The sequence below is a fragment of the Colias croceus genome, chromosome 13 (genome assembly GCF_905220415.1).
Source record: "Colias croceus chromosome 13, ilColCroc2.1".
Taxonomy (NCBI): Eukaryota; Metazoa; Arthropoda; class Insecta; order Lepidoptera; family Pieridae; genus Colias; species Colias croceus.
In genome coordinates this window covers 255323-269987 of record NC_059549.1, presented here as the reverse complement: position 1 = coordinate 269987, position 14665 = coordinate 255323, and the positions used below count along the sequence as shown (strand labels likewise).

The following is a 14665-nucleotide window of genomic DNA, read 5'->3' as shown; positions in this document are numbered from 1 at the left end:
ATAAAAAGTAATTATTTGAACAATTTCCTTAAAATCAACCCAATACTGCGAGAAATGATTACAAAATCTAGAGAATCTGATAAATCAAAATAAGCAGTAAGAAGCTCAAAGAGCAATTAAAAACTATTTTAAAAGATAAGATTAATATTATTATCTATAATCGAATTCCTATTTTATATAATAAAAATTAATCAATAACAAATAATAGATACATATTAATAGACAAACGTTATCTTTCACAAAATATTATGGACAATGACGCAGAGCAGCATTAGCGTAATGTGGCATAATTATTTTAATTTATGTGGGTTCTGTGTTATTTATTTTAACTATATATTGTACAACATGCCTTGAAAATTGAGAACCATCAAAAATTTATTCTGCCGTGTATCTACTTGTAAAATATGAGTCACTCAACATGATGAAATAACATGACTCCTCCATAACTACTTAAATCATAAATTCAGCCACATTAAAGTAAAAATCAGAGTTCTATTGATTATTTTCTGAAAATGTTACTATGATCTTGTGATATGGTAATCTATACTTCTATACTAATATTATAAAGAGGAAAGGTTTGTATCTATGTATGTAGGTATGTATGGTTTTCACGCATAAACTACTGGACCGATTTTGATGAAATTTGGCACAGACAATCTTTATACCCTGAGGAAGAACATAGGCTACCTTTTATTGCGACCACGGGCGAAGCCGGGGCGGACCGCTAGTAATAAGTAAACCTAATTGGACCTAAGAGATTAAATTATATTATTAACTCAGTGTATTAAAATATAGGGCTGAACAAAAAATATACCTCTATAAAAACGTAATTATAACAATAAAATAAGATTTAACTTAATTTTATTATGTACCAATGAATGAATCTTAAAGTCCACGTTCCTATGCTTTACACCTTTTATTCATGACATAATACTCCAAACAGTAACGATACATTCATTGTATTTTATCTTAAACATTATTTTTTTTCCTCTAACTATACTTATACAATATAGGCGGATATTATACGAAAAATCTTTAAAATTCTCAATTTTATTTTAAAATAACAAAGAAAAATATGTTTATTGCACTCAATATCAGCCCTACGATACTTGATAATTCTAAGCCTTATTTTAACAATGATAATAAGATGATAATAATTTATTAATTACGCGAACGAATTACTTGCTCGTAACACATAGTGGGGAGAGGTGTTTCAAGTCCCTAGTAAAAATGGGAGCTTCTCCAGAAACCAAGGAAAGTGAATTCAATGATGGGAGTTTACCAGAGAGAGTCGATCTTGATGATGTCTTGGTTAACGAGTTGGGACAGTTTGGACCGTTCCAATTACGCTACATGCTTCTTGTTGCAATTCCCATCATCATGTCAGCGTTCATGAGTGAATATATCTTCTCAGCTGCAGCTATTCCTCACAGGTATTGAATTTGTATATTCTTTTTTTTGCATCGTCAGTTATTTCAAATGTTTAAGTTCTTGTGATGCGTGTAACTTTTAATAATCCTTAATATATAGTCAAAATTAATATCTGATCAATTTAATTATAAAACTGTCTTTTAAGCATTGTTTATTTCAATTTATATCCTACATAGAAAACTTATCTAAGACTAGTTTAATTTCTAATGCTCTTTTTATAGATGTCGCGTGGACGAATGTGGAGAAGACACCAAACTGGTCGACACATTTGAACCCGATTGGATCACGAATGCTATCCCAGAAACTAGCACGGGCTTAGCCAGCTGCTCTCGCTTCAGACCACGTAATAACATGGTTAATGGTAGCTTGAATTACTGCCCTGCGACGCTGTTTGATCAGTCCGTGACTGTGGACTGCAATGATTTTGTGTATGCTAGAGATAACTCTGTTGTTTATGATGTAAGTGTTTTCATAGCTTTTAAAAGTTAGTTTGTTAGTATTTCTTGTTCGTAAATTATGACTTCATTTATTAGAAAGTAAATAATGTATGTACTTGTACAGAATTTCTTTCCTTACTTCTGTTTTATGATTATTTATTAAAACTCTCCCTGTTACTTTAAATTTCTTCTGTTTAATTTCAGTTTGACCTTGGATGTCAAGAATGGCTGAGAGTACTCTCCGGAACACTCAACAGCGTAGGAACGCTTCTAGTTCTGCCCATCACTGGCTACATCTCCGATAGATTCGGTCGAAGGGTCGCGCTTGTGATCAGCGTCTTCAACCTGGCTCTCATAGGTCTCATCAGAGCCTTCTCTGTTAACTACAACATGTATATAGCTTTGCAAATCTTGCAGACTACACTGGGTGCGGGAACTTTCAGTTCTGCGTACGTTTTCGGTGAGTATTAGTTATTAATTGTTTCCAATATTTCGTTTATAGATACATAAATATTCGTATCTCCTGTCTACAATATAGAAAACAATGGTATTCAAGGATTACACTGTGTACATAATTTCAGCTGCTGAGCTCGTGGGACCAAAGTACAGAGTGCTTGCAAGTGCCACATCTACTTCAATGTTTGCAGTAGGTCAAGTGATAATGGGAGGAATCGCCTGGGTCATCCAACCCTGGAGATACATGATCATGACACTTCATATCCCCTGCTTTTTAATCATTTCCTACTACTGGATACTGTCCGAGAGCATAAGATGGCTACTATCGAAACAAAAGTTTACAGAAGCTAGACAGATATTGGAAAAAATTGCAAGAGTAAATAAGAAACAGATAAGTGAGAAGTCAATGGCGGGATTGTTGACACCGCCTCCAGTTACCGAGGAATCTAAAAAGGTAAGTTTCATAAAAATTATATGAAAAACTTGTTATGCGAATTTTTTTTTGGAGATCACGGATTTTTACTGTTTAAAATGTGATTATTTCAATTTCAGACAAATGAACAAGGCCTCATAAGCACTATTTTCAAGTCTCGCATCTTACTACGACGAGTGTGCACCACGCCCATCTGGTGGATCACCACGACATTCGTGTATTACGGTCTCTCTATCAACTCTACTAGCCTCTCCGATACTATGTACCTGAACTACATCCTGACCTGCGCCATCGAGATCCCTGGTTTCTACACCGCTGTCTTCATATTAGACAGAATTGGAAGGAAACCTACGCTCTCGGGTGGATTCTTCTTTAGTGCAATTTGCAATATTGCCTTCGTATTCATTCCTAGTGGTAAGTTTTAAAAATAAAATAAATATTTCAGGACTATTTTCACACACGGCACGATCTGATCCCATACTAAACTTTCGCTTGTGTTAATGGAAACCAGTTGGCTGATAAACATACATATATAATTTGCAAAAATACTTATGTAGATAATTAACACCCAGATACAGAGCAAACATCTATCTTCATCACACAAATATTTGTCCCGATTGGGAATCGAACCCACGACCTCCTGCTTGGAAGGCAGGGCCACTACCAACCAAGCCAACCGGTCAGTCAAGTTTTGCACAGTATTTTCATTTAGTTTGTCACCCTTTGCTGAGAATTGTAGTATTTTGTTTGACATAATTACGTTTTTTGAAAATAAAAATATGTATTTTCAAATTAAATTGGAGTTTATACAGGATCAATACCGGATATAATCATTTTTATGATTGATTTATATTGTTATTATGATAATATGGATAAGATAATGCTGCATACACGTGAGTTGGTAGGTTTAATTCGTTTTCCTTCAGATATCACCCCAAGGTCGTATTGCATATCTAAATTATTTACAATTATTTAGATATGTATTAGTATTCATACACAGAAATGATTAACATTGAAAAATAATTCCAATAATTGTAAATTCCATAGCAATACCATGGCATTACCAATTTTTTTTATCTAAATCTAATCGATAACATCGTTATTTGATTAGAAACCCTTGAGAAAGTTTTCTATATACAATTATTTGAAAATATTTAATCACACAATTGGTACCTAATCTATTATTCACTACTGTGATAGTGATAAATATTTATCTGAGCAACCATATTTTCATGTTCTTATTAGATACCTATCAACAGCTGTTTATTGATTTTTTAATATCTCTACAAATACTTTTCCCATTCAGGCAACCAACGATGTTCATAGATTAGATTTTTTTTTGTTTCCTTCTAAATTTTTATAAACAATCGGTTACATTACTAGCACAAACTAGAGACCAAATTCTTTCTGTCTGAATTATAACGATTCAAACGCGCTTCTAAAAGAAATCAAGCTGAGAAAATAAGTGTTTCATTTTAACTAATTTTCAGACTTAAACGTGTTGCGTCTTATCGTGTACCTGGCTGGCAAGTTTGGTATCTCCCTTGTGTTCACGTCTCTGTACCTGTACACATCTGAACTGTACCCGACTGAGTTCCGACACAGTCTGCTTGCTTTCTCCTCTATGATCGGAAGGATCGGGTCTATTACAGCGCCGCTTACACCAGTACTTGTGAGTATTATGTTTCCTTAGGTTTCCTTGTTGTATTTCATTTCCGTAAGACCTTTCTTGTTAAGTAATGTTATTTCGTGATGCTTTGCGCAGATAGAATTGTGTATTTTTTATTGGAAAATCTCTTTGGAAGGTCTGTTTACATGCGACTTAACAAAAAATATGTCGAAAATCATCCAGAATTATTGTAAAATTGGTATTGATAATTACACATTTTATTACACAAATTGGTTGAGAAAAATATTATGAATTAATGTCCAATGACCAATAAAGAGGACCTATTTATCAATCATAATTCAATGTAAAATACTATGAACGAAATTCTCACAGCACATGTTCCTCTAGTTGAACCAAAAATATATCCTAATGTAGTTTCAAAAGAACTAAACTTATTAAACATTTTTAATACTGCTGTTGTTGTTTTAAAACTGCTAAGATCACTGATTCTATAAAACTGTTACACGAATAATTTTATTATTTTTTAGATGGACTACTGGCACGGCATTCCCTCCATGCTGTTCGGAGGCATGGCGATCCTCTCTGGACTGCTAGTACTCACTCAGCCAGAGACGGTTGGCACTAAGATGCCGGACACATTAGCGGAGGCAGAGGCTATTGGACGCCAGTGAAGCTCTCTTTGTGTATCCTCTATGAGGAGTGTAAATATATATATACCTAATAATATAATAATCATAATATAGCTTAAGGCAGTAAATTATTTAAACATTTAATAAACTTGAAGATGAATCGAGAACCTACTCCTTTTTTGGATGTTAGGTTTTGACTCTAATAGACGTATATAAGTAAATATGGAATTAAGTAACGGCCTTACTAATTAAAACTTAAACAATGGATAAATTTCTACCATTTTCTACCATAGCTGTGTCCTACTCTTGATCACATGAAACGTCAATCATAAAAACGAGCTATTGCAATAACTAATCCATTGCAAAGCGAATGGGTAACATTTTATTAGCACGGCCGTAAGACTAATAATAATAGGCCGATTTTACAATGCACTGATGATATGCCTGTTTGGCACTTTGGCGTAACGTTATGTAAATTATGTATTGTAAATGTAACTGAGTGTTAAATTAAACAAACGCTGTGTAACAGCCTTAATTTAAGAAATTGTATTTGTGAAAGCTGCAATAAAATATTTACTTAAATTTTTTGTTTCATTTTTGTATCCCACTAATTAATGTTAATTTCTGATTTATATGGAATTTGCTAAGGTTCAACTTGCTCTTTCAGAACCGTAAATAAAGTTTAAATTTTAATTATTTAGAAATAATTATAGTTTACTTCTAATATCTAAAGGTAAAGGTAGTTCATATAAGGGTTGGAATTTTAAATGAAACCAAGATACAGTATGAGATCGATTTATTTGCTTTGAAAATATTACAAAAGTAATACAAACATACGAATTGATATTTATTCTGTACAATTTATTAGTCTTATCAATAAACTTAATACTAATGAGCAAGAGCGTAATAGACGCAAGATTTCCAATTTTTAATACATATCACTACTAGCTTCCGCCCGCAACTTCGTCCGCGCGGAAAAATTAAGATTTATATTTTTCAACGTATTTTTCCAGGATAAAAAAGTATCACATTTTATGCGCAGGGTAATAAGGTATAATAATTATACCAAGTTTCATCGAAATGAAGTTATTTGGGTTTGGTATCGATCCAGTAACATTATTTTTTTCAATATTTTCAATGTACTGAATTGACCCTTCTACAGATTTATTATATTATGTATAGATTCAATCTCTTTTATTATCTTGCTCTAATATCCTTTTTTATTATAAATAAGCAAGTGAAAAGGTTAAAACATAAGTACATATATTGAGACAGATATTTTATTCTTAAATTAATTAGGAACGAAATTTCACTATACAGACTTTTTTATGGGTTCAATTTTTTAACACAATCATTAGACTCTGTTTTTTAAAGTTTTAATCTTTGCATAGATCCAAAGAATAATTAATGCAGACATGTAAAATATTTACAATATCTAAACGTAGTAGAATGATACATTTTGATAAATCTATCAGCTTAATCTACTTATAATAATACAGCCATTTATTATATACAAAAATTAAGATGCCCCTACCCATAATGGGAAGATGAAGAAGATTTACACTTGTTTCATGAATCGGTTTACTATTTAGATAAGTTGTACCTACCTACTTAGTTTTCTTAGCTTTATCTTTCCGGCAGGAATTGAAGCCAAGATCTCTCAGTTTTAAATGAAAACCTACAATTGTACCAAGGAGATAACTAAATAATAAAAAATATTAATTTATAAAAATTGTCACCGGTAAATATAATATAGTTTTGGCACCGCCAAATTTTGAAGAAAAATATGATTGTTTCCATATTTTTTTACAAAATTTGAAACATAATTTCAAGACCATAATGTTTTCTTTGTTTACAAATTACTCCTCACTAATCGAATATTCTTCTGTATTTTTCATCAAGCAATTTCACAGTTATTTCAATATTTTCAATTATTCTCTTCTTTGATAAGATAACAACATATTTGTCATGATATTTATCTTATTCAGTGACATAATTTAATAGTAATCTAATCAGATCAGCTTCTTTAATTATTATGTGATTAAGAACTTTGACGTCAGTTGCTATCACTATCGCAGTTATTTCAGCACCAATACCATAGTTCCTATTATTTGTGCATTAGTGCGATCTCTCAGTTGTTTTCAAATCTGTTATATTACCTCCGTTATAATCAAAGTCAATTTCATTAGTTATTTACAGGCGATAATAATATAACACTTTGCTAGTAATCGCTAATTTCACAGACTTTAATAAATATTAAAGTGAAACTTTTATTACATCGTCTCAAACTTTTTGGTCTGTGTAGCGCATGTCGCGTGACGCACGATACGTACGATAATTATCATACAATTATACGATTATGTCTATAGTGTGAAAAAAAGTTTCACTTTTATCGTGGTTTCATAAAACCACACAACATTTTTTTTTTAATCAATAGTCTCAAACTCAAACATTTATTTATTCAATATTAGAAACACGTCATTCTGTCTGATTTTGTTATAGCCATTGTTAGAACGCTCTTTAAGGAAACTATCCTTGGCAAGCACCTCTTATCCATCGATTCCTTTTACTTTATAAATTTTATCTGACAAAAAAATTCACTAATAACTACTGCCTTAGTTGCCATTACTATCACAGTCAACTTCATTATCAATCATTTATCAATTAACTAACTCTTTAAATCGTTCATTTAACACACTGTTAATTTTCTTTGCTCATTTTACCATTACTAAGACTATCACGTCTGTTAAGCTAGAAAGGTCAAGTCAGCAGAATCACTCGTATTATATCTCAAAATTTAGTGCTCATTTAGTGCTAATTTAGTGCTGATAACAGATATTTGGTGCTGTGATAGGAGGACTAAAAATGAGAACACTGCTAACTTTTCATTAAGCTAGCAGTGTACCATTCGTGACCGCGCTATGATACGGTTGGAGCGAGGGGCACATCTGCTAATAATTTAGTGCTCAATTAGTGCTGCATCAGCACTAAATTAGCACTAAATGAGCACTAAATTTTGAGATATAATACGAGTGATTCTGCTGACTTGACCTTTCTAGAATGATTTTTTTTTGTAATTTTTCTGGGTTTACCGGTAGCATTAATTGAGCACTAATTAGTAACTCTAATCAATTTCACCACTACCGATTCTAAAGTGATCTTTCAGCTCTATGATTGCTCGTATCGTTATGTCCGCAGTTATGTATACTAAAAAAACTAAAAAAAAAATTTTTTTTTGAAAAATCTGCTTGCTTGTACAGGCAGCACTAATTGAGCACTAAATTATTAGCAGATGTGTCCTCGCACCAACCGTATCATAGCGCGGTCACGAATGGTACACTGCTAGCTTAATGAAAAGTTAGCAGTGTTCACATTTTTAAAAACTTATAATTTTTTTTTGAAATATCTGTTTGCTTGTACAGGCAGCACTAATTGAGCACTAAATTATTAGCAGATGTGCCCCTCGCTCCAACCGTATCATAGCGCGGTCACGAATGGTACACTGCTAGCTTAATGAAAAGTTAGCAGTGTTCTCATTTTTAGTCCTCCTATCACAGCACCAAATATCTGTTATCAGCACTAAATTAGCACTAAATGAGCACTAAATTTTGAGATATAATACGAGTGATTCTGCTGACTTGACCTTTCTAGCTTTACAGACGTAAGACTATCTGCACTATTGGAGTGTTTTTTCTTCCTCAATGATTTATACTTTAAAGTCTTTCCTTATTTCGTTTTTCTTGCTCTATCCACTTTTTTCTAATACCAGTATTTCGAACACTACCTCCATTATAAATTCTCATTCAAAGTCTCCTTATTATTGATTTTCTTCATGCTGCCATTTCTTTGTCAGCATCTTTCCCATCAATATTCTCAGCATCAGCCAATTTATCCGGTAATGCAGCTTTTGCAGTACAGCGTGGTTGTTTAAATCATGGAAATATGGTAGCTTTTCATCGTACTTTTTAGATTTTCACTTTTCACATATTTCACTTTAATGTCAATCCGGTTGTCACACATTTTTGCATAGTTCACTTTTAACACTGCATAGTATCACATTTTTTCACTATTTCCTTATTTTCTTCTCCATCATAACCGCTCTTTCACGGTTTCCTTAGCAACCATTTCTTTATCAGCATCTTTCCCATCAATGTTCTCAGCATCAGCCAATTTATCCGGTAATGCAGCTTTTGCAGTATCAGGTAACGCAAGTGCGAGTATCGCGGGGCCGAGCGCTGCGAGAGAGAATAGAATACTGGGCAGCCCGGGGAAGTAGCCCTCCTGGAAACATATTAAATTATGAATACTATATCTGTTTTTTTTTATTTTTTTTTACTTGGAGCATTAAGTGCATATGTAATCAAGAGTACAGTAATAGTATATTGAATGCATATATAGTAAGATTGTATGGATAAGCTGTTAATGTGATTGTTTTTGGAATTCGGTGATTATTTGTTAGATAAATATAATATTTTATACGTGTAACTTTTGTTTCGTTCAAATGAACGTTTTCATTGCTGTTTCAAAATTGAATAACATTATTTTTGAAGTGAAACTTCTTTAGGCGTTGTGAGTAAAATTTTAAGTTCGCGTCATGGCATTGCCGTCACGTTATGGAATATGGCGACGATTTTGATGTCTTTCAACCTTGCCAAAGAAGTTTCACTTCTGCCACGTGTGCTCACCAGCAGCGGGGTCTGCGGCGCGAGCACGGAGCCGAGCCGGCCGACCGTGTTGGCGAGGTGTGTGTGTGTGTGTGTGCTCACCAGCAGCGGGGTCTGCGGCGCGAGCACGGAGCCGAGCCGGCCGACCGTGTTGGCGAGGTGTGTGTGTGTGTGTGTGCTCACCAGCAGCGGGGTCTGCGGCGCGAGCACGGAGCCGAGCCGGCCGACCGTGTTGGCGAGGTGTGTGTGTGTGTGTGTGCTCACCAGCAGCGGGGTCTGCGGCGCGAGCACGGAGCCGAGCCGGCCGACCGTGTTGGCGAGGTGTGTGTGTGTGTGTGTGCTCACCAGCAGCGGGGTCTGCGGCGCGAGCACGGAGCCGAGCCGGCCGACCGTGTTGGCGAGGTGTGTGTGTGTGTGTGTGCTCACCAGCAGCGGGGTCTGCGGCGCGAGCACGGAGCCGAGCCGGCCGACCGTGTTGGCGAGGTGTGTGTGTGTGTGTGTGCTCACCAGCAGCGGGGTCTGCGGCGCGAGCACGGAGCCGAGCCGGCCGACCGTGTTGGCGAGGTGTGTGTGTGTGTGTGTGCTCACCAGCAGCGGGGGCTGCGGCGCGAGCACGGAGCCGAGCCGGCCGACCGTGTTGGCGAGGTGTGTGTGTGTGTGTGTGCTCACCAGCAGCGGGGTCTGCGGCGCGAGCACGGAGCCGAGCCGGCCGACCGTGTTGGCGAGGTGTGTGTGTGTGTGTGTGTGCTCACCAGCAGCGGGGTCTGCGGCGCGAGCACGGAGCCGAGCCGGCCGACCGTGTTGGCGAGGTGTGTGTGTGTGTGTGTGTGCTCACCAGCAGCGGGGTCTGCGGCGCGAGCACGGAGCCGAGCCGGCCGACCGTGTTGGCGAGGTGTGTGTGTGTGTGTGTGCTCACCAGCAGCGGGGTCTGCGGCGCGAGCACGGAGCCGAGCCGGCCGACCGTGTTGGCGAGGTGTGTGTGTGTGTGTGTGTGCTCACCAGCAGCGGGGTCTGCGGCGCGAGCACGGAGCCGAGCCGGCCGACCGTGTTGGCGAGGTGTGTGTGTGTGTGTGTGTGCTCACCAGCAGCGGGGTCTGCGGCGCGAGCACGGAGCCGAGCCGGCCGACCGTGTTGGCGAGGGGTGTGTGTGTGTGTGTGTGCTCACCAGCAGCGGGGTCTGCGGCGCGAGCACGGAGCCGAGCCGGCCGACCGTGTTGGCGAGGTGTGTGTGTGTGTGTGCTCACCAGCAGCGGGGTCTGCGGCGCGAGCACGGAGCCGAGCCGGCCGACCGTGTTGGCGAGGTTGGTGAGCGAGTTGCGCGCGCGCGTCGGGAACAGCTCCAGCGCGAGCACGTGCATCGAGTAGATGCCGTAGCTGCTGCACATCTTGCCCGCCATGTACAGCACTAGTGTCGCCCACCAGAACGCTGAGATACATAAAATACCTTTACATACGAGACGCTTTACATCTTATCATAAAATTGCATCTGACTCAACCAAACGCTTCCATTTCGTCTCACAGTATCAGTCACAACTACAAGAGCTATACATATCATAACAGTGCTTATGCAACCACACGTCTCATTACACCTCATCATAACAGTGTAATTACGCAACCACACGTCGCAAATCACATCATAACAGTTCTTATGACGCAAACACACGCCATCTTACATCTAATCATATCAGTGCTTATGACTCAACCACACAACTCTTCACTTCTCATCATAACAGTGCTTATGACGTAAACACACGCCTCTTTACATCTCATCATAACAGTGCTTATGACGTAAACACACGCCTCTTTACATCTCATCATAACAATGCTTATGACGTAAACACACGCTTCTTTACATCTCATCATAACAGTGCTTATGACGTAACCACACGCCTCTTTACATCTCATCATAACAGTGCTTATGACGTAAACACATGCCTCTTTACATCTCATCATAACAGTGCTTATGACGTAACCGCACGTCACACTTAACATCACAATAGTGCTTATGACGCAACCACATGACTCTTTACATCTCATTATAACAATGTTTATGACGAAACCATACGTCTACCTTACATCTCATCATAACACTGCTTATGACGTAACTACACGTCGCACATCATATCTCATCAGAAGAGTGCTTATATGACGTAACTACACGTCGCACTTCATATCTCATCAGAAGAGTGCTTATGACGTTACTACACGTCGCACTTCACATCTCATCAGAAGAGTGCTTATGACGTAACTACACGTCGTACTTCGCATCTCATCATAACAGTACACAACATAACAGTAACATTATAATTAACAATTCATTTTTCCCCTTGTACAAATTTTAAATGGTAAATCACCGAGCAGTTGCTTCTCAATTCTTTTTTTCGGCAAAGTCGATGATTGAACTTGGCTCCCATTTTTACATTTATGTTTTTGATGGGATTTTCTATTCTTGAGAATTTTTAAAAATTGCTTTTATTAACACAATAATTAATTGAACAACAGCATTTCACGCAAGAAAACACAAAATTACATGAACAAACTCACATTTAGGCACAAAAGCAGAGGCCATGAAGAACACAGCACAGAAGCAGTACGCGACGCAGATCGGGAGCTTGCGGCCAAACCGCGTTAGTGTAAGCGCTGTCACTAGACGCGTTGGTACCTGAGAAATATTTAGGAAGTAGGCTTTAAATACATTTTAATAGAGTAGAAACGGGGAATTTAAACAATTTTAATGGAAAATTATATGTAAATAAATTTATGATATTCAACAAAATTAAAAAAGTAACAACGTAACGTCATTGCATGAGATTGTATATGTCTGAGTGTGAGTGAGATTGTATATGTGTGAGTATGAGTGAGATTGTATATGTGTGAGTTTGAAGGTGTATGTGAGTATAAATGTCAGAGTGATAGAGTGTGTACTCTATGTATTTATTTTGTATATTAGTTTACTTTCGAGTGTGGTGTCGGTAGTGTTAATGTCATAATAAATTGTTGTATTCATGTGAGTGTAAATGTAATAAGAGGCAATAGGTATAAAATTCTAGTTTATTTTAATATGCGTTAAATTTAGTGTTGAGTATAAGTTACGGTGTGTTTATGTATGTACGGAAGGATAATGAATGATTTATATGAGTATATGTGATTGGCGACAGTAGTGCACATTGGGGCTCACCTGCACAAGCATCATAATGGAGAAGTTGAGGTACTTAGTGCTGGATATAGTGACGGAGTTGAGTATGGCGCCGCTGAACACGAAGGAACAGCACACGAAGCTGGCCGCTAGTAGCGCGGCGCGAGCGCACAGAGCGCGGGAACGGAGCGCTGCTAGCACACCGCTCTGTTCCTCTGTATCCTGTAAAGGGGTTTAGTTTAAACAATAATTTACACAACACTTTTCAACTGATTTCAAAAAGAAGGAGGTTTTTTTTCCAATTATATTTTTTTCGGTGTGTTTGATGATTTATTTTATTTGAAAGCTGGAACCTCCCATGCGGTCCTATTAAAATTTAGTTTAGTTTTTGTTTATAAAGAATTAATTTTTTGTATGTGTTTTACTTCTTAATTTATGTTTGTTCCAGTGGAAATCAACTGACTTATTATAAAGATCACAGCATATTGTGACGATTTATAAACCACTGGAAAAAAAAAGGATTGTCTGTAAAGTCGGTTTACTGACGATAGTTGAACGTGACAATGTCTTAAGTTTCTTTGTCGCTCGTTCCGCGCTCTCGCTTGCACTTCAAGCCTTACGGAACGCCTCAGAGCAAGGTAACGCCGCATGAGTCATGTTTTTTCGTGCGTGCAGCCGGCTCTATCTAATTATAAGACGTTGTCACGTCAATAAAAATCTTCCGATTTTCACATTTCACGAGCCACTTTTCCTGTAAAACGTCTCGTATTTGGTGACCTGTGCGGGCGCGTCCCCGGCGGCGATGCGGGCGAGCGTGTCGCGCGCGCGCGGGCTGAGCGTGACGCGGTTGACCTTGGCCACCTTGCGCAGCACGCGCGCCGCCTCCGCGCGCCGCCCGCGGGCCACCAGCCACCGCACGCCCTCGTCCACCGCGAATATGTACACCACCTGCACACGTGCAAGACTAGAGTATAAGAGCGTATGCCAAGCACACGTGTCAGAAGTGAATAGAGTATAAGAGCGTATGCCAAGCACACGTGTCAGAAGTGAAACTTCTTTAACAAGATTAAAAAATACCAAAATCGTCGCTTTACTCCATGAAGTGAGGGTATTGCCATTACGCGACCTTAAAAAAACGCGCTAAAGAAGTTTCACTTCAAAAATACCCAATACTTTAAGTTTGTACAATGACAAAAAACCTTCCCCATAACCCCACACAAGCTCCACATAGGCATTAGGCATACTACATAATAGACCAGGGAAGAAGCCTTTAAAAATAATAAAAAGTAAAAAAAAATCGCAGTAGGATGAAACCACAGGATGAAACCCATTGTAGTTTTGTTGGAAATCGAGAAAGACCATTTTTTTTCTCTAAAATGCTCCCCCCCTCCCACTTCCCGAACACGGATTGACCGTAATTTATTTTTCCTTACATTTTTATCATATTTCCCTCCTTTTCTAACGGGTCTTATCCTACTTCGATTTTTTTATGTTTCAAAAATTATCGGCACTGGTGTATAATAACACAATACGGGTTATCCCTATAACACAATGAGGTATATATACCACAACGAGCAGCGGTGCGTAGATGGCGCGCATGAGGTGCCGCCAGTAGGGCACGCGCCAGGCGAGCAGGCCGAAGCCCGCGCCGCCCGCGCTCGCCAGCGTGTCCGACAGACACGCGAACACCACGCGCTGCGAGTGGCTCACCGCCTCCAGCGCTGCAACACGTGCAGATTCATTCAATACAATAATACCCAGTACCTTGACTGAGCTTAGGTTGGCACTACAGCTATAATAGTCTATAGTTTATGTTCTACACATCGATTCAAATCGACGAAAAAGATTA

General features: G+C 38.3%; 2 protein-coding genes across 3 annotated transcripts in view; one reads left to right on the top strand and one right to left on the bottom strand.

The window, feature by feature from the left end:
- Positions 1 to 1088: 1088 nt before the first annotated feature.
- Positions 1089 to 5352, top strand: LOC123696779 (organic cation transporter protein-like). The gene is made up of 7 exons (XM_045643145.1): positions 1089 to 1433; positions 1653 to 1890; positions 2073 to 2328; positions 2450 to 2778; positions 2877 to 3171; positions 4248 to 4429; positions 4915 to 5352. Exons 1-7 carry the CDS (start codon positions 1231 to 1233, stop codon positions 5056 to 5058), a joined length of 1647 nt encoding a protein of 548 aa, XP_045499101.1. The 5' UTR covers positions 1089 to 1230; the 3' UTR covers positions 5059 to 5352.
- Positions 5353 to 7390: 2038 nt separating this feature from the next.
- Positions 7391 to 14665, bottom strand: part of LOC123696657 (organic cation transporter protein-like) — a 36485-nt gene continuing 29210 nt past the window's right edge. For both annotated transcript variants that reach the window (XM_045642991.1, XM_045642990.1), the window contains exons 6-12: positions 14383 to 14537; positions 13594 to 13764; positions 12859 to 13038; positions 12225 to 12342; positions 10925 to 11106; positions 8678 to 9297; positions 7391 to 7744 (exon numbers count right to left, since the gene is read on the bottom strand). In XM_045642991.1, the coding sequence (XP_045498947.1) occupies positions 9106 to 9297; positions 10925 to 11106; positions 12225 to 12342; positions 12859 to 13038; positions 13594 to 13764; positions 14383 to 14537 (998 nt within the window). In that variant the 3' untranslated portion in view covers positions 7391 to 7744; positions 8678 to 9105. The remainder of the gene's footprint in view (positions 7745 to 8677; positions 9298 to 10924; positions 11107 to 12224; positions 12343 to 12858; positions 13039 to 13593; positions 13765 to 14382; positions 14538 to 14665) is intronic.